This window comes from Panthera pardus, unplaced genomic scaffold (genome assembly GCF_024362965.1).
Source record: "Panthera pardus isolate Hobbes unplaced genomic scaffold, ASM2436296v1 HiC_scaffold_16, whole genome shotgun sequence".
NCBI classification, from domain to species: domain Eukaryota; kingdom Metazoa; phylum Chordata; class Mammalia; order Carnivora; family Felidae; genus Panthera; species Panthera pardus.
Window position 1 is genome coordinate 67,724,171 of NW_026526721.1, and position 20,809 is coordinate 67,744,979.

The 20,809-nt window shown below is 39.3% G+C and overlaps 2 protein-coding genes across 6 annotated transcripts in view; one reads left to right on the plus strand and one right to left on the minus strand.

Annotated features, from left to right (window-relative positions):
• PARP14 (poly(ADP-ribose) polymerase family member 14) overlaps positions 1-4,287 on the plus strand; it is a 44,365-nt gene extending 40,078 nt beyond the window's left edge. For 3 of the 4 annotated variants that reach the window (XM_019448577.2, XM_053903441.1, XM_019448578.2), the window contains 2 exons: positions 850-1,024; positions 1,597-4,287. In XM_019448577.2, coding sequence (XP_019304122.2) covers positions 850-1,024; positions 1,597-1,886 — 465 coding nt within the window. In that variant the 3' untranslated portion in view covers positions 1,887-4,287. Of the gene's footprint in view, positions 1-849; positions 1,025-1,596 lie in introns of those variants that run through there. The other variant, XM_019448581.2, reaches the window with a different exon arrangement.
• A 2,825-nt stretch (positions 4,288-7,112) lies between these two features.
• HSPBAP1 (HSPB1 associated protein 1) overlaps positions 7,113-20,809 on the minus strand; it is a 57,719-nt gene continuing 44,022 nt past the window's right edge. The window contains exons 6-8 of one of the 2 annotated variants that reach the window (XM_019448582.2): positions 18,021-18,104; positions 7,865-7,975; positions 7,113-7,737 (exon numbers count right to left, since the gene is read on the minus strand). In XM_019448582.2, coding sequence (XP_019304127.2) covers positions 7,198-7,737; positions 7,865-7,975; positions 18,021-18,104 — 735 coding nt within the window. In that variant the 3' untranslated portion in view covers positions 7,113-7,197. The remainder of the gene's footprint in view (positions 7,738-7,864; positions 7,976-18,020; positions 18,105-20,809) is intronic. The other variant, XM_019448583.2, reaches the window with a different exon arrangement.

Sequence of the window (20,809 nt, forward strand, 5' to 3'; positions counted from 1 at the left end):
AGTTTAAGCCAGTTGTATTATAGAATGCCCCACATTCTGGCTCTGTCTTGCCTAGATTTTCTTTTTTCTTTCTTTCTTCTTTTCTTTTCCTTTCCTTTCCTTTCTTTTCTTCTCTTTTCTTTCTTTCTTTCTTTCTTCCTTCCTTCCTTTTTTTTTTTTTTTTTTTTTTTTTTTTTAAGAACCCAAGCAAGTTTGCTTACAGATTCTAGATTTGTCTGATTCCTCCTGGGTCCTGCAAGCCAGGACTCAAGGAATTTCCCCCACAACCCTGGAGGCCACCTCCCAAAGAGGATGGATGGTCAAAGCATAACTGTGGTCTGCAAGCAGATCCTATCCCACCAGGATTTATGCCCCACTCTTCCAACTGGACCAGAGATTGATTTTCATTAATTAATTTCCTTCTGGACCAGACCCTCTAGCACTTCTCCCACAATTAGAACATGGCTAACCAGGTGAACCAGTGTCCCAAAAGGACTGAGGAGGAGAGAGGCAAAGTGACAAAGTGACATAGACAGAAACTGAACTGCCCTTGAACTGGAGGTGAAAAGCAGGAGTTGGGGAGGCTTGGTCAGCCAACTTCACACAACGAGGACTTAAGATCCTAAACGCTGTTTGCTGTCATGTGGTACATAAAAGATGTTAAAAAATGAAATTAATATTCTTCCCACGGTCTGTTTTTGTGAAACACTGGATCTAAAAAGATTTCTGAATGCAGAAAGGTGCCATCTGGCATTGAAATTGTTGTTTATTTTAATTTTCATTTATGAAAAATAATGGTCATGTTTCATTTGCTGTATCTTGCCAAAGGCTCTTGGCACCGACAGAATATTTTTCTTTATTGATTTGTAGATTGAGAGGATCCAGAATCCAGATCTTTGGAATAGCTACCAAACAAAGAAAAAAGCCATGGATGCCAAGTATGGACATAAAAACAATGAGAAGCAGCTCTTCCATGGGACAGATGTTGACTCAGTGCCACATGTCAACCGAAATGGCTTTAACCGCAGTTACGCTGGGAAAAACGGTAAGGCAGCAAGCAATCTGCCTGCTACTAATGGGGTGTCAGCTGCGAGAACCCAACCTGGGCAAGGGACAGTGTGGTTTGCAGGGTTGGTGGCTGTGCTGCAGCCAGAGTTTCAGGGTTAAGAGTCATTATGTGTCCTCCCAGAAGGACTGACTGGCCCTCGGGGGTGGAGAAGTGATTTTTAAAAATTAAAAACACATGAGGGGCACCTGGGTGGTTCAGTCAGTTGGGCGTCCAACTTCAGTTCTGGTCATGATCTTGCATTTCACGAGTTTGAGCCCCGCGTCGGGCTCTGTGCTGACAACTCAGAGCCTGCAGCCTGCTTCAGATTCTGTGTCTCCATCTCTCTCTGCCCCTCCTCAGTTTGTGCTCTGTCTCTGTCTCTGTCTCTCTTTCTCTCTCTCTCAGAAATAAACAAACATTAAAAAAATTAAAACACATGAAAAAAATTCTTAAGAGGCTTTGGAGAGAAGAACTGAACGTTATTATAACATTATTTGACGTACCGGGTCAATATGTCAGATTATAGACTAAATTGTACTTTTAAAAAATGTCTTTCTTTATCTTCACAGCTGTGGCATATGGAAAGGGAACCTATTTTGCCGTCAATGCCTGTTATTCTGCCAGCGATACATACTCCAGACCAGACAAAAATGGGAAAAAGCATATGTACTATGTGCGAGTACTTACTGGAACCTACACACGTGGAAATCAGTCACTGATTGTGCCTCCACCAAAGAGCCCTGACAACCCTACTGATCTGTATGACACTGTCACAGACTGTGTGCATAATCCGGGTTTATTTGTGGTATTTTATGACTACCAGGCTTACCCAGAGTACCTCATTACTTTTACATATTAACATCTTGGTATCCTTCCCAGAAGACATTGCTCATCTATACATACTGTGTTGTAAAACAAGTTCAGATTTTTTCCCCCCTCTTAACAGCATTTTCTAAGATCAAAGGATACTTATCACTGAAATCAGACTTTCTTCAGCTTCTCCTTCATAACTGGAATGTACCTCTCTTGAGAGCAATAAATTTGAGAATTTAAATCAGATAACTTAGTTGCAACTGTTTGTCCACAACTGTGGACATCAAATCTGTAGAAGGAAAGAACATATTTGTATTTTCAGGAAGGAGAGAATAACGTTCATCTTATAATCTGATTTTTTTTTAAATGTTTATTTCTGAGAGAGAGAGAGACAGCGTGTAAGCGGGGGAGGGACAGAGAGAGAGGAAGACACAGAATCTGAAGCAGGCTGCAGGCTCTGAGCTGACAGCACAGAGTCTGACGTGGGGCTCGAACTCATAGACTGTGAGATCATGACCTGAGCTGAAGTCGGACGCCCAACCAACTGAACCCACCCAGGCACCTCAGAATAATGTTCATCTTAAAGTCAGAGGGCACAGCCATGCAATTTCAGCTGCTGCTGAAGGAGACAGCTGGTATCACATTGGGATGCCATATTCCTTGAGGAGCACAATATTACTGAGCACAATATTACTGTAGGATTGCTGATTTCCCTGAGGACAGGGATGGTGTCTAACTCATTTTGTTTTTTTTTAATCCCTGGGCTGAGGTCTGTGCCTTATGTAAACAGAAGCTCTAGAAACGTTTTATAAACCAACTAAGAAAGAGAAAGCATAGTCAGACTCCAACCCAAAGTAGGAGCCATCTCTTTTACATCCTAGACTTTGCCTTAAATTGAAGATTGTACGACAGGGAATAGAACCATGACAGGTGGGACAGCTCCAGTCAGGCTTCTGGAATCACAGTGCAGATGTGCCCCACATGGTTCAGGGGCTGTGGTCTAGTTTGTGGCCCAAGGGAGTTGTGTCCCACCCACTTGTGCAGCACAGCAACCCTGGCTCAGACTGGTCCATTTGTATGTTGACCCCAAATCTGCCTTCATCTATCTTCTGTTGGTCTTAGTTCTGCCCAGTGACAACAGTGAGATAAGCCTGCCACACTGTCAGCATGAAACCCTTCTACTATGTTAAGATTAAGGGTTAAGATTAAACCCTTCTACTATGTTCTAATGTTATTAAATAGCATATTTTCTTTATGCACTCAATTTTGATTATTTTAAAGACTTGTGCATAAATAAACCAAAGGAATCAAGCAGTCATATTGCTAATTTGTTAGCTCAGTATCTATTAGATAGTAAAGTGTTGTGGTTTTTTTTTTTTCCCCCAGGTAAATTTTAGATTCAGACACTATTCATTGAGCACCTAGATTGTACCAGGTAATATAATAAGTGCTTTCACATAGAGTATTTATTTTATTCTTTCAAACAATTCTATGAGGTAAGAATATATCCCCATTTTATTATTTTTTTAATGTTTATTTTTATTTATTTTTAGAGACAGAGTGTGAGTTTGAGGGGTGAGTAGAGAGAGGGAGGGAGAGAGAGAATCACAAGCACGCTGTGTGCTGTCAGTGCAGAGACTTATGTGGGCTCAACCTCACAAACCATGAGATCATGACCTGAGCCAGAATCAAGAGCTGGATGCTTAATGGACTGAGCCACCCAGGCGCTCCCATATCCACATTTTAAAGTTGAGGAAACATGCTCAGAGTGAAGAAGCTTCCTTGCCTGAGGTCACCTAGGTAGTAGTCCTCAGAGACAGAAACACAATCTTGGTCCTTGTGTCATCAAGCCCTTTGCTCTTCCCATTACAGAATATGGCCTCTGATTAATGTTACCATTTCAGAAACAGCTCAGGTTATCTATGAATGACCCTTATATTTCCTTGGCTTTTTCCTTCTGCCTTTGATTTCCACTATAGTCTCTTCCTTTGAAACTCTGTAGGCCAAGAGACTAGACTGATGCCAGGGGGTGTCGCTAGGAGGCTAAAGGCACTCTTCCTTGGCTGCTGCGAACTACCTCACTCCAAGTTTGGGAGGCTGAGGGGGCCACAGGTACTGCTTCATTAATGGACATCTTGAAATTTTTCTTGCTGTTGCTATTTGTTTTTTAAGTGGATTGGCAAAGACTCCTTATTGTTTAGGAGTGGCTTCACAGCCACTGGTGTCTGAACGCAGGCTTGACAATGAATGTAAGAAATAAAAAGGAGAGACCTGCTCTCTGATTTGCTCTTGTTTTCCACTGGTTTGGTTAACTCAGGGCAAACCTGAGTATCAGGGTGTATTGCACCAAAGTGTAATGATCCTGTCAGTAAATGTCATAGTTATCCTCAATCTAAACAAATGTATGTCATTTACCTCCTTTTTGAATAAAATATTTGGAAAATACATTTGGTGGTAAACCTCTTTATCCTTAAGGGCAGATACAGGAGAGCTTGATGATAAACACAGGCCACTGTTGATACAAGACTACAACTAAACACGAGAGCATCAAGGGGTCCTCAGAGTGTTAATAATATTCAGCTGAAAATTACAGTAAGGGCACAGTACAGGATTAGTTCAGTAAATCTGAAGGGCAAATTGACCCCAATAAGAAGTCCCTGCTAAACCAAGCCCACTTTGAGACTGTGAGAGGTCTTGGGGGTTTCCCCTAGGGCCAGAGATTCTTAAATATTTTTGGTATTTGAATCACCTGAGGTGTTTGCTGAGCTAACAAGTTCTGGCCCATCCCAAAGGAGTCAGGTTCTGTAGCTCTAGAGCGGTGCCTAGAAATATGCATTTTCAGCAAGCATCTCAAATGATTCTGATATCCTGATACTCAGAGCCATGTAGGACTTTCATGACTCCAGGGACTTTTGCCTTCATGGGCCCCTTACTCCATAAAAAGTAAAAAGTATTAACGATTACACTTTGCAACTGAAATGATATAACTGTGAATGCAATTGAAGCTGAATTACATGTTTTTTGTTTGCTTGTTTGTTTTTTTAATTTCAAAAGAATCTAAAGCATTTTGGGGAACTCTAAAAGCTCATGGGCTCTAGTCACTGTGCCAACTGGACAGGTTCGCCCTGCTAATGCCTGGGTACTTTGGGTGTGATGCTGAGTCTGTATTCTCACTAAAAATTTTGTTTGGAGTTCTTCCATTCTCATTGTGAGCAGAGCTGGAACCCACTGCCCTACCCAGATGTGGCCCGGTCCTGAAAACAGGGGAGAATAAGGCTGTATTCTTTGACGCCTCTGGCCTCTGCAGGGTCAATGCATTTATCTAATAATTTCACTCACTCAGGCATGCTTATCTGAGAAATGCAGGATGAAATGCGATCCAGCTCCTTTTGGTGGCTGATGGCCTCCCCCTTTTACTATCTTTCCTCACTACCATACTCCACACATAGCCAGGATCTCCATCTCGATAAAATCAGGAAATATCTCCCATCACCCACTTACACTTAGAAATCCATTCATACCAATGTCCTAACTCTCTTCCCAGGTCTCAGCGTGTCAAAGACTGTTACCTCTAACTGAATTAAATGTTTTATCTCAGAATATATTTCAAATTTCTCTGACCCCAACCTACATGAGGACATGAAGAAATATACTTTATATCAGGCCTAGCACACACACAAATATAACTGAAAAGTTTTATGAAATACACTTATCCTGGAAAAATACTTCTCCTGAAAAATTGTATGAAATAATACACTTTCTAAAGAGTTCACTGAAATCACCTATTCTCTTCCACTTTTTAAAAATGCTGGTCTCACTTACTATATTAATATGTCTACTTCTGCAGTAAGGATCCGCTTCCCAAGGGGAACAGACATCTTGCCCTTGGCCACCACATCCTTTACTCCAATGTATTTGATGGAGTATTGCCAAAAAGTTCTTTTTATAATCCACTCAGCCCAATATTTAACAAGCCCCCAACAGTATGCTGGACACTCTGATCAAGGCTCTATGAATACAGTAATAATCAAAACCAGGTCCATACTCCCATGGAGTGACATTCTGGTTAATAAACAATAATTATATAAATAGGTAATTCAAATAAATAGGCATATAGTGGTCAATTGGTAGTAAGTCCTACAGACAGGTTTCTTCCAGACCCTTCTTTTCCTAGGCATGTTCATATAACACCTTCCTCTCTTCTAGAGGGCATATACTTTTTTTTTTTGTATGTACTGATACCCTGAGTCTGAAGACTGAGAAGGATGGAGACAGTTGTCAATTCATCTGAAAAGATTACTTTGCTTGGGGTACCTGGGTGGCTCAGTCAGTTGAGCAACTGACTCTTGATTTTGCCTCAGGTCACGATCCCAGGGTTGTAGTATCAAGCTCTGCTTTGGGCTCTGTGCAGAGTATGGAGACGGCTTGAGATATTCTCTCTCTCTCTCTCCTTCTGCCCCTCTCCCCCACTCGCTCTCAAAAAAAATATTTTGCTTATCTTTTCTGTTATATATTTGTTTCACAAATGGTTACTCAGAAATCAACATACTTTTCTAATTCTAAATTCTTACTTTGTAATAGTAAGAATTATCCCCAGATCTTCTTGCAAATGTAATGAAAGTAGGTAGGATCAATTTCACTAAATCAAACTTTTAGTTAGTTTCAGGAGTCAGTAACCTCCAGTGCTTTTCATTCCCAGGACTGGTGTTTCTAGATGTCTCAGTTCCTTCCATAGAGAGGACTTATATTGGACCCCCATCTACTTTTTTTCCTGCTCTAGATGGCAGGGGTTAACCAGTGAGAATTCTGCAGGTGTCACAAGTGTGATCACTTCAGATCAAGGCTAGAATCCACCCAATGGATGCATTAGGCCAGGGTTTGTCAAACTTTTTAAGGGGACAGACAGTATTTTCAGCTCTGTGGGCCAGCTGTCTTAGTCACTACTCAACTCTGACACTGTAACTCTAAAGCTGCCATAGACAATATGTAAATGAATGGCATGGCTGTGTTCCAATAAAACTTTATTTACAAAACAAGCAGCAGGCTGACCTCTGCTTGAGACTGCTGAAGAGATTACTTTCTGTTAAGAACACCTGGGACTTGAGGTAGGCTGAAAGGATAGGATGGGACAGGAAAGGCAAAGTCACTGAAGAAAGAAGGCCCAACAAATAACAAAGAGCCAGTCTGTCCAAGGAGCAATGTTCATGAATGAAGGTGGCAAGAGACTGAAACACAATTAGGTAAGAACAAGTACATTTATAAGCATGTACCATTAATTTTTGCTCTTCCATCTTTTATTTAAAAATCACACCGTTTCAAAAAATATTTTAAAAGTATTATTTTTAAAGCCATTTTCCTTAGAACCACAAACTTCTTCCTTGTATCAGAAGCTGTGCCACTATCCTGGTTACTTGTGGGTTCAGCAAGCAGTCTAGCAAGTCATCTGTAGAAATAAGTGTTTGAGAAGGAGCCATATTACTATTTGAAGCATTTTGCTCCACAATTGCATCCTCACTTTTACTCATCATTCGTTGCCTCTTGGTACAATGCAATTTTCCAGAGTGTTCTCCATCTTCTCCAACAAAGTCTTTACCATCACCTTCAAATATACTTCCTGTCTTTGAGGGTAGTTCTTCAGAAGTCAGTATTACAGGAACCAGATCAGGGCCAAAGAGACTTGCTGCCTCCTGTTTTACCACTCCCAAGCTTAAGTCCTGGCCGCCTGTCTGTTCCATCTCCATGTGATTGTGCACATTTAATCCTTCCTTTTTCATGTGCTCTCTGTTTGTTCTCAGTGCTTGGATTTCTACTACCTTAGATGTTCTGTAATAATCGAAAAGGGCGGAAACAGCTCTATTTAAGTACCGACAATTGACTTCATGGGATGTTTCCTCAACCTAAGGAAAAAGAAAAACTCTTTAGAATGGATATGTGCATTTACATGAATTAGAAAGCAAATGTTCTAGCCAGGGTCGATTTATTACAGGAAATTAATTGCCATGATGAAATCCAGAAGCGGCCTACCTCAGTTGGGTTTAACCAAGCTCTGGTATTGTGTGGGTCCTCTGCAGTTTTGAGGGCACACACAAGTATGCGTGTGATTGCCTCTTCTACCCGGGCTTGGTGGTCCTCTTCCTGAGTCAATATCAAAAAACACATTTTTTTTCATTTGTCTGTATGTCTCATGGCTTAAAACAGAATAGAGTTTAATTGTGTGTCCTATTGTCTTATTAATATAAGCTTTGTTATAGAAGGAATGAACATGTTGTTGGAAGACCACAACTTTTATGTATTCACTATCACCTGCCATCTAGAAGAGCTGCAGAATATTTCACCAACCAAACGGAAGTATTATCTTGTCTATAAGACATAGGCCTTAAGTATGAGCCATCTTGTGATGTTTTTTCCAATTTTTTCCATTTGTTGGCATGTTTAACATTTTTTTTTTTAAAAAAGCACCGAATTTGATAAGCTAATTGAGGAATGGAAGAAAAATTGTAATAAACATTCTTGGCCACAAGAATGGAATGGCTAAAAGTCCAAATACGTTTTTTTTAAAGATACAATAAGCAAAGACTATAGCGTTAATGATAAATTACATTAAAATCAACTTCTGTTCATCAAAAGGCACCAAAAGGGAAAAAACAAACCAGATGTCTGTAACACATAAAACTGGTAGGAGATTAATATCCAGAATATGTAAAGAATCTGCACACATCAGTAAGACAAACAACCCAATCTTTTAAAATGGGAAAAAGGGGGTGCCTGGGTGGCTAAGTCAGTTAAGCCTCCAACTCTTGATTTTGGCTCGGGTCATGAGTTCATGATTCATGGGTTCAAGCCCTGCACCAGGCTCCACGCTGACTGCATGGAGTCTACTTGGGACTCTCTCGCTCCCTTTATCTCTGCCCCTCCCCTGCTCATGCTTGAGCTCACTCACTCTCTCTTTCTCAAAATAAGTAAAAATTTTTTAAAAATGGGCAAAAGACATGAAGACAAGCATTTCAAAAAAGAGCAATCACATGACTAATAAACATGAAAATATGCCATGAATAATAAGGAGATACAAATCGAGAAACTGATGAAATTGGTGAAAGAGAGTCTCATAATTCCAAGTGGTGGAGAAATGTGCATTGACAGACTCACTGATGGTGGGAGTACAAACTGGGACAGCAGTTTGGAAAACATGTTGGCATTATCTTGTAAAATTGAGTGCTGTATACTCTACAGACCAGCAATTCTACTCCTAGAGAAGTACATAGTTTTTAGAGAAACTCTTGTACATGTGTAACAGAATATTCTATTTATAAAAACAAAAAATAGGAAACACTCAATTATCCAGCAACAGAACAAAGAACGAATAAACTGGGTACATTAATATAAGACAGTATTATACCACTGTGAAAAGGAATTAAATCCCCATGATAAGACACCACTTCACACTAGAATGGCTATAATAAAAAAGAAAATATAAAGTGTTGGTGAGGAAGTGGAGAAATCAGAATCTTTGTACACTGCTGGTGAAACAATACTGCTTGGGAAACAGCCTGGCAGTTTCTCAAAAGGCTAAACACAGAGTTGCTATATGTGATGGTTAATTTTAAAGTTTATTTATTTTGAGAGAAAGAAAGAGTGATTGTAAGTGGGGGAGGGGTATAGAGATTGGGAGAGAGAGAATCGCAACCAGGCTCTGTGCTGTCAGTGAGGGCTTGAGCTCACAAGTTGTGAGATTATGACCTGACCCAAAATCAAGAGTCAGATGTTTAACTGACTGAGCCACCCAGGCGCCCCTGTGACGGTTAATTTTATTAGTCAACTTGGTTAGGCTATGGTACCCAGTTGTCAAACCCTACCTAGTCTAAATGTTGCTGTGAAAATACTTTATAGAGGTGATTAACCTTTACAATCAGTTGACTTTAAGGAGATTATCCTCAATAATGTAGGTGGACCTCATGTGAAGGCCTTAAAAGCAAAGACTAAGGTTTCCTGGAGAAGGGAATTCTGCCTCATGATTGTAATAGAAATCTTGAGACCCTGAGTGAGTAGGTTTCTGGTCTGCCAGCCATCCTACAGATTTCAGACTCCAGACTTAAACTTCAACTCTTGTCTGAGTTTCCAGCCTGCTGGCCTGTCCTTAGGATCCATTAATATAGCATATGATCCAGAAATTCCACTCCTAGATGGTCACACAGGAGAAATGAAAACATATGTTCACATAAAAAACTGTACACAAATGTTAACAGTAGCATTATTCATAATAGCAAAAAGTCGACACAAGCCACATATCCACCAGGTGATGAGTAGATAAACAAAATGTAGTATATTCATTCAGTGGAATATTATTCAGCCATAAAAGGGAATGAATTATCGGGGCACCTGGATGGCTCAGTCAGTTAAGCGACCGACTCTTGATTTCAGCTCAGGTCATGATCTCACTGTCGGTGAGATAGAGCCGGGCATCGGGCTCTGAACTGACAGCACAGAGTCTGCTTGGGATTCTCTCTCTCCCCCTCTCTCTGCCCCTCCCCTGCTCCCACTCTCTCTCTCTAAAAATAAATAAATAAACATTTAAAAAAAAAGCCAAAACGTTAAAATGTTTTTTTTTTAATTTTTTTTTAACGTTTATTTATTTTTTGAGAGAGAGACAGAGCGTGAGCAGGGGAGGGGCAGAGAGAGAGAGGGAGACACAGAATCTGAAGCAGGATCCAGGCTCTGAGCTGTCAGCACAGAGCCTGATGCAGGGCTCGAACTCACGGACCGCGAGATCATGACCTGAGTCGAAGTCGGACACTTAACTGACTGAGCCACCCAGACACCCCTAAAACGCTTTTTAAAAAAGGGAAGATAGTATGATATATGCTACAACATAGGTGAATCTTGAAAATACATAATGCTGAGTGAAAGATGCTGGCCACAAAAGACCACATACTACATGATTCCCAAATTGGCAAATCTATAGAGACAGAAAATAGGTTGGTGATTGCCTAAAGCTAGAGGGGAAAATAGGTTGGTGATTGCCTACAGCTAGAGGGGAGCAACTACTAACACGCAAGGGGTTTCTTTTCAGGTTGATGAAAATGTTCTAAAATTGATTATAGTATGACCGCACAATTCCTTTTTTTTTATGAAATCCATTCACTTTTTAAAAAAAAAAATTTTTTTTTAACGTTTATTTGTTTTTGGGATAGAGAGAGACAGAGCATGAACGGGGGAGGGGCAGAGAGAGAGGGAGACACAGAATCGGAAGCAGGCTCCAGGCTCTGAGCCATCAGCCCAGAGCCCGACGCGGGGCTCGAACTCACGGACCGTGAGATCGTGACCTGAGCTGAAGTCGGACGCCCAACCGACTGAGCCACCCAGGCGCCCCAATTCACTTTTTTTTTTTTAAATATATGAAATTTATTGCCAAATTGGTTTCCATACAGCACCCAGTGTTCATCCCAAAAGATGCCCTCTTCAATACCCATCACCCACCCTCCCCTCCCTCCCACCCATCAGCCCTCAGTTTGTTCTCATTTTTAAAAAAAAATTTTTTTTCAACGTATTTATTTATTTTTGGGACAGAGAGACAGAGCATGAACGGGGGAGGGGCAGAGAGAGAGAGGGAGACACAGAATCGGAAACAGGCTCCAGGCTCCGAGCCATCAGCCCAGAGCCTGACGCCGGGCTCGAACTCACGGACCGCGAGATCGTGACCTGGCTGAAGTCGGACGCTTAACCGACTGCGCCATCCAGGCGCCCCTGTTCTCATTTTTTAAGAGTCTCTTATGCTTTGGCTCTCTCCCACTCTAACCTCTTTGTTTTTTTTCCTTCCCCTCCCCCATGGGTTCCTGTTAAGTTTCTCAGGATCCACGTAAGAGTGAAAACATATGTTATCTGTCTTTCTCTGTATGGCTTATTTCACTTAGCATAACACTCTCCAGTTCCGTCCACGTTTCTACAAAGGGCCATATTTCATTCTTTCTCATTGCCACATAGTACTCCATTGTGTATATAAACCACAATTTCTTTATCCATTCATCAGTTGATGGACATTTAGGCTCTTTCCATAATTGATCGCACAATTCCTGAATATACTTAAAATTTCTGAACTTCACGCTTTATTGTTTTTCCACAGAGTATTCAAATGCACTTATTTGGGATCCTAAAATAGTTCTATTCTAGTCCATTTGCTTCTTAATGGGCTTTTAAAAAGCTGCACTTTTTTAAAGCTACCAAAACTAGTAAAAGAAGTAAAACTCCTCGAAGCTCTCAAAAACCTCCAAGAAATTTTTTAAATTGAGGTATAACTGACACACAATGTTACATTCATTTCAGGTGTACAACATAGTGACTCAACAACTTATACACTGCTATGCTCACCACGAGTGTAGTCACCATCTGTCACCATACAACATTCCTACAATTCCACTGACTCTATTCCCTATGCTGTACCTTTCATCCCCGTGACTCATTCATTCCATAACTGGAAGGCTGTACCTCCCCCTACCCTTCATCCAGAAAGGAGAGGAGTGGGGGGGATGAGCGAAATTACACCATTACAAATATGTTACATATATATTATTTTACATGTATAAATACAATAAGACACAAAAATGGAAAAATTATTAGAGCAAGAGGAAAGTTGTTAAAAAATTAACAAAAATATTCTTTAAAGTTTGGGGGAAAATATTAATAAAGTAAATATATTTCAATACTAAAAGAATAAGGAGGAATACTAAAAGAAACAGATTTTAAAAAGGCACAATTGAGAAGAATTGAGAATATACTTTATCCTTTGGAAAATATTAAAATAGAATCTGCACCACTTTAACAGAGAAACAAAGAACAGATGAATATTGTACCACCTGAACAGAACTAAAATTTCTACTTTTTTCCCCAAATCTATGTGACTTGTGACAAGAATACCAGAGTCAGGAGTTTGCCTGAGTTACCGAATATTTTACGTTTTAAAACCTAAGGGTTTTTGGAGTCAAATTTGGCAACGTGAAAAAACTATGGTTCAGTGCTTGAAGAGATAAGGATAAAAGCAACACATGACAGAGGAAGATAATAATTACTCAGCTCCTAATCTGCATTCCAGTTTTTCAAGGAAGAATGAATGAACTGTGAAGTATATAGAAGTTATAGAAGGAACTACATTTCTGGCTTGGTGAAGGACAGAAATCATCTACTTTAAGTCAGCGTAACTTGTATACTCAATGACACCAATCCTTTGAAAACTTCTAAGAGAGACAGCTGAACAGACAGTATATAACAAACTTCTAAAAAGACCATAGTGAAGGCTTTTAAAATCTTGGGGCCAGGTGAACTCAAATCTAAATAAAACAGGAACAAATGGTATTCTATATAGTACGTTAAGAAAGAATACATCACAACCAAGTATGGATTTGTTCCAGAAATTGATGGCCCATACTAGAAAATCCATTGATTTAATTTACTCAAATACCAGATATTTACTAAAGAGGAGTCTTATTTGATCATTTCCATCGACGCTTAAAAGGCATTCTACAAAGTTTAACACCTTTCCTGAATTAAAAAAACCCCAACAAAATAAGTAATGAATTGACAGATACTTAACATATATATATATATATATATATATATATATATATATATATATATGTATATATATATACACACACACACACACACACACACACAACTCACCCACAAATCCAGCATTTTACTTCAAGAAAAATCACTAGAGAATTCTCTCTAAAATCAGAAAAAGACAAGGATGCCCCCTATCTCCATTATTTTGTATTATTGATTTGGAAGTACTAGCCAATGTGATTGGACAAAGGAAAATAACTACAGGAAAACAAATTGGAAAGGAACAGGTAAAAGTATCTTAATTTTCAGATAATCTGAGAGATACCTTAAAACCCAAGAAAGTCAATAAAAAAATCACTACACACAAGAAAATAATTCAAATTAACACAAAAATCAATAGTCTTCATATACACCAACAACATCCACTCAAATGATATAATGGAAGAGAAGACCCACCTCACTTACCATAGCAGCCAAAAAAAGATAAAATGCCCAGGAATAAACCTTGAAAAGAAATGTGCAAATCCAATGTGAGGAAAACTTTAAAACAATCCTGGAACAAAGACAACTAGACTTGGACGAGAAGAAAGATATCTCATTCCTGGATAGGACATTTCAACACCATACAGCTCATATAAAATTTAATATAAATGGAATAAAAATATCAATTATTTTTTTCCCTGAAGGTAGATGAACTGACTCTAAAGATCACATGAAAAAACAAATTCAAGAAGAGTCAGGGAAACACTGCAAAAAAAAAAAAGGTTTCTGCCCTTACAGATACCAAAACCATACTGTAAGACTTCTCTAGATAAAACAGGGTGAAGTGTTGAAAGAACATGAAGAAAGGCCAATGGAAGAAATAGACCCAACCAAGTACACATAGATATCTAGCATATGATTAAAGCAACATTTCAAATCACCAGAGAAAAGACAGACTTTAAAATAAATGATGTCCCTGACAATTCTATTATCATTTGGTAAAAGATAAAAATAGATCTCAGAGTGCCTGAGTAGCGCAGTCGGTTAAGCTTCCGACTTCAGCTCAGGTCATGATCTCGCCGTCAGTGAGTTAGAGCCTGCTTTGAGCTCTGTGCTGACAGCACAGAGCCTGGAGCCTGCTTTGGATTCTGTTTCTCCTGCTCTCTCTCTCTCTGCCCCTCCACTGCGCTCTCTCTCTCTCTCTCTCTCAAAAATAAATAAACATTAAAAAATTTAAAAAAAATAGACCGCAACCTTACATCATACATTAGTAAAAACCACTAAGTGGATGAGAGACCTAAATGTAAAAAAAATGAAACAATCCAAGTTCTAAACTCCTTTATGACCTGGAAAAAGGAAATGTTTTTCTAACTATGATTCAGAAATCAGAAGCAATAACGTTCAACAATATATCCTGTTGGTGAGGCTGTGGAGGAAAGAAACACATCATGTACTACTGATGGAAATGCAAAATGGCACAATCACTGTAAAGTAGAATTTGGCAAAACCTAACAAAATTAAAGATCCATTTACCTCGTGATTTGGCTAACCCACTTTTAAGACTACCCAAAGACACTCTCCTGGCAAATATAAAACAACATGTGCACAAGGTTACTCACTGGCACTATTTATAATTACAAAAGGCTGGAAACAACCCAAACATCCATCCACATGGGAACCAGTGAATAAATGATTCTGTGCCATATAATGGGGTACTGAACAGCTGTTGGGGAAAAAAGTGAAAATATCTCTGTAATATCATGTAGTCAAGTTCAGAATAGCATTATAGTATTGTTGTGTGAAAAAAGCAGGGTGCAGAACACTGTAACTTATTACTTTCTGTGTAAGAAAGGAGAGGAACTAAGAGGGAATATATATGGATAAGCATATAAATCAAATATATAAAGGTTTGTTTATATTATTATTCACATATAAAGTCATAAATATATTTGTTCATTTAGTTAATTATTTCCATATATGTTCACAAAGAAGATACACTGGAATGATAAACTAGAAATAATTAAAAACAGAGCCTTGCCCAAGGGAAGAAGGATGGAATGGAGGGGACAGAGAGGAAAAGGAGAATTCTCTACATATACTTTTTAATACCATTTTAACAAGTTAAATGATTAATGTATTCAAAATATTAAATTAGGTCAAAATGGGAAAAAAAGTAAATCCTAATGTTGAAAACACACTGAAACAAACAAATCTACCTAAAATTAGTAACATGACCACAAGTGAAAAGAATCCCTTCACAGTAATTTCTAAACACAGTACTTTGTACCCCCTTACTGGAATATGGTCTAACAATAAAAAGGATCAAAAAGAATCTTAAATTTTATTTGCAAGTTTTGATATTGGAATTTTGAAACTGTAAATGTGAACGTCTTAAACATATATAGGTGAATAAAGGAAATAAGTAGATGTTACTGTAAGGATGGATCTGGATTTTCAGTGTAAGAGAAGAGATAAAAACACAGAAACAAATAGGGAAAAAATTTATAATATTAATCCTGAATTAGAAATATAAATATATCCATATCTACCTATCTACCTACCTATCTATCTATCTTACAATCTAGCTTTATCACTTAAAAGTCTGGAAACAGTGACACACCAGTAAAAACGAACGACAGCCTCAGAGCCCCAATCTCAGTTTCTAAGTACCATCCCTCACTGAAACGAACCATGACCACTTGGAGAAATTACTGATTTCCAAGTGTGAGGCAAGGAAAATACAAGGCAATCCTGAGATATCTTCTTGTACTAGAAAGCAAGGATACATTCTAGGATGAATGAGGACATATCAAAAGGGCACAGGCCCGCTTGAAGGAGTTCACTAACAACACAGAAGAGAACCAAATTCAAAACTATCTTGGCAAGCTGGAATGCTCAACCAAATGACCATGACAACAGCTGAGAGAGGTGACTGGAGTCCTGGATGCAGGTTTAAATAACCAGCTTTACAGCTTCACAAGGGAGGGCAGCCAGACATGGAAGCTGATCATGTGAACAAAAGCACTGGATATTCTCAAGCTGAATATGAACCCAAAGTGAGATCAGATTCCTAAAGGCTAATGCAATATTATAAGCAGCACTGAATAAATTTAGGATCTAAGTCATGTGAGACAGAAATCATATTCCATGAACTGAGGCCTCCTGGTATTTGTACATTAGAAGGGCTACTCTTGACATAATAGTCCTTCCTCCTCCTCATAGCAATTTCTCTTTTTAAACACTTCCCATGTGTTAGGCAGCGGATTAGTTTTCCCCAACTTCAGTCTCACAACTACCCTACTGAGGTGGGTGCAATCATAATCCCCATTCTGCAAGTGAGGAAATTTAGGCTTAATGAGATTAGCTAACTATCTAGGTTAGCCAGCTAATAAAGGTACAGACCTGAAACTTAAACCTACCAAGTTCCAAAGTCTATGACCAAAATGGTGAAGAGTCTGGAAAAAAATAAAAGTCATATAAAAAACAGTATTAAAGAAACCAGAGGTTTTGAGCCTGGGAAAGAAAAATTTAAGGAGACATATGGCAGGTATCGTCAAATATTTAAAAAAGAAAAAAATTCAGGGTGCCTGAGTGGCTCAATCGGTTAAATGGCTGACTCTTAATCTCAGCTCAGGTCCTGATCTCAGGGTCGTGAGTTCAAGTCCCACACTGGACTCTGCAGTGGGCATGAAGCCTACTTAAAAAAAAATTGTGTATAGTTTCAGAAATAATCGGTACATTGATAAGCAGGCGGGTGACAGCTCCAATATTTAACAATGAAAAGAGCTACCTTGAGAGTGAAGCACTGTCAGGACTGGGAGTGGATGGTATTTTGACATTTGCCCCAACTACAATTCAGCATGCTACCAGCAGAACTGAGTAACTAACTGAGTCTACAGATCTCCCACCATTCCTCTCACCTAATCCCCGATAGTACAGCTTCTTGTGATTAGTATTCCTTATGCTCCACCCATGACAAAGCCCTCCCCATTACCAAAGGATGAGGAAATCCCGAGGGGAGGATACAGTAGCCAAAGAGAAACGAGAGATGCATTCAAAACCTTTGCAATCAAAGCCTCTGGTTAAAGAGGCACAGGTGCAATGAAGGCCTTGGTTGAACCACACTGGGCAGCCATTTTCATTGTCAAGTAGAGCAGGTGACCAGGATTAAGCAGGGCATATTTCAGGGAAAAGTCCTCTGGCAGAAATGAAATGATAAAGTCTTGGCACTCAAAGACTCTACTTTAAGGAAATGTATAAGCCAGGACAAAGAATTGTGCAATTAGTAATAAGGACCCTGAACCAAGAAGCAGTTATCTCTGGCCCAGATGGTATAGAAAGGACTGGTAATGTGGAACATACACGGCAGATCTAGACAGGCCCAACACAGTTCTCCTAATAACACTAGTCAAAGGAGAAGACCCTGCACACCAACACTGGGGCCCATCATGTGCCCTGAAAAGAAAGAATGGTGCATCACCGAGAATCCTAATTCCAACCTAAACACCCATTAACACAGCATAGAATACATCAATGATAGCATATCAAACCAAAGTTAATACTGGAACTTTTTTTATAGACAGACTATATATACCTTAAAAGCAGGGATTACATTTACTTAAAAAAAAAAAAAAAAAAGTACCAGCTCAATCCATGAGTTTATACTGACAGTGACGGGATCGATGGATTCTACGTAATGCCACCAGTGTCTGGGAACAAACAGAACCTGAAAAACAAACAAAAAGTAAGTTAGCACAAGAACAGCACATTTTGTTTTTATGTCAGAATCAGACCCTAGCTGAAACTGCTAGGAATACATACAAATTTATAGTAACATTGCTGTCGGAAAGGGAAACAAGAAACAAAAACAAACACGCAATCTTTGTATTCCTTTTTTTAATTGATAAGTTCATATCTTCTACAAAGAATATTGCTAGCTTTCCAGTCTCCTTAATCCTAAACCTGTTCTGTCTGCATCTAAATATTAGTAAAGGACACTGAGATTCTAAGTTTTCCTCCTTTCCAATGCAAACTAGTTGTACGCATTCTGAAAGAGGGCATAGGTAAAAATATAGGAAGTAGTTTGTCTTCTCATGGTCTAAAAATGAAGCCAATGAAGAAACAATAGGTGGAAAGGGAGCACTGGATAAGTGATAACTTAGAGGATCGGACGTTGGTGCTAGAGAACGTCAGAGGTGGGAGATGCAGGCAGGAACCAGGGAGGGCAGGGGCAGCCCAGATGGAGGAAGTGTGGTCTGAACCAGGGTTAGGAGAGAATGTAGACAGAGGAAAGAATGAGGACATGTCAGGAGGGAGAAGTAGCACAGGGAGGTGGGGCTGTTGAGGCACAGAAAGTAGGCTAGTCTTATTATTACAGACAGAGTAATGGGAGATAAGGTGGGAGAGTTAGGGTAGGGCCAGTGGAGGGCCCTGAATTCAGAATAAAAAATCTGGATATTACTCTGTAAGCATTAAAGAGTTGCTAAGAAGTTTTTAGTAGGGGGATAGTCAGAATAGAGACATTATGGGAGAGCCTGGGAAGGACAGGAGATTCTTATAATGGTCTAATTATTAAATGTTAAGATTTAAAATGGAAGATATAGTAAACAAAAGCAACAGACAGAGTCAAGAAGGACTGCATTTGTCCAGATGCAATATGAGATTAGCACCCATGGAAGTTGGGCAGAGCAGATAGGATGATCTTCAGAGATTTAGAAAACTGGTGGCATTTGCTATGAACAAAGTGGAGCTACGATATGGGAAGAAGCACCTTTTAGGAGAACTGAGCCCTAAAAAGGGCTACTGTACTCAGTCATTAGGAGGTCATAAATGTCCCATCAGGTTATACTTTCAGTAAAGTGGTAAGAGAGGGAACCAGTCATTGGTAGATTAAAGAATGAACAGAATATAAGACACACTGATATAATAGAACCACACATTCAAATCTGGCTATGAAAACAGAAGACGAATTACCAACCACTTCACATCTACTAGAATGGCTAGAATAATAAAATAGTGATAATGATAGTAATAATGGAAAATAACAAGTGTTGGTGCAGATGTGAAGAAATCAGAACCTTCACTCATTGCTTCATGGGAATGTAAAATGGTGTAGCTGCTGTGGAAAACAGTTTGGCAATTCCTCAAAAAGTTAAACACAGTGCTGCCATATCACTGCCAGCAATTTCACTCCTAGGTATATAACCAAGAGGACTGAAAACATATGTTCATTCAAAAACTGTACTCAAGTGTCCATATTCTTCATAATAGCCAAAAACTGGAAACAACCCAAATGTCCATTAACTGATCAATGGATAAGCAAAATGTATATCCATAGAATGAAATACATTTAGCCATAAAGAGGAATGAAGTACTGATAACATTCTACAGCCTGGTGCTATGTGAAAGAAGCCAGACACAACAGGCCACTGTATGACTGCCCTTAAGTGAAATGTCCAGATTAGGTAAATCTATAGAGATATAAAAGAGATGAGTGGTTGTCAGAGGCTGGGGGATAGGTGTCTAGGGAGTGACAGCTAACGGGTTGAAGCAACTTTGTCAAGTTACATTATTTGTACTCATAAAAGGAAGCAGGAAAAGAGCCAGTGAGAAGGGAGTGAAGGAAGAAAACAGGCAGGGGAGAGGAGCACTTGAGGAAATAAAATCTCCTAAAGAACCTAAAAAACTTTTCAAATTGTTAATAAAATACCAGACAGCAAATGCCAATGTTGCAAAGGTGATTTTCCCCACTGGACCGAAGCACTAAGAACAAAATGTTTGGAATATTTCAGAGACAGTCCTTTGTAAAAGGAACATCCATTCTTGCTTAACAGCAAATCATTCTCTGTTCATTCTGCTTTTGTTACCCCATCACTTGGATGCATTCCAACCTGCATTTATGTTCTAGTATAGTTGGAAAGATACTACTTGTGAATAAATATTCCAAAGTTTCTCTAGTACCCATGCCTTGACACTTTCTCTTAACATTATTAATAATGACTGTTAGGACCACCTGGGTGGCTCAACTGAATGTCTGACTCTTGATTTCGGTTCCGGTCATGATCTCACAGCTCATGAGATTAAGCCCTATGTCAGACTCCAGGCTGGGCATTTAGGCTGCTTGGGATTCATTCATTCTCTCTCTCTCTCTCCCTCCCTCTCTCTCTCTCTCTCTCTCTCTCTTCCTCCCTCCTTCCCCTGCTCATGCATGTTCTCTCTCAAATTAAAAAACAAAACAAAACACGGTGAGTTCTTGTTTTCCTCCAAAGTTCATTCTCCTCTTCACTAGTAGGAGGAGCTATATTCCCTTTTCCCATAGTTCCAGGACCTGTGAAACTAAGAAGTATATGTTTGAAACCTTCTAATAGCAGAGCAGCAGGGAAGAAAATCATTCTCATTTGTACTGGTGGTGGGGCATGTGGCATAAGAACA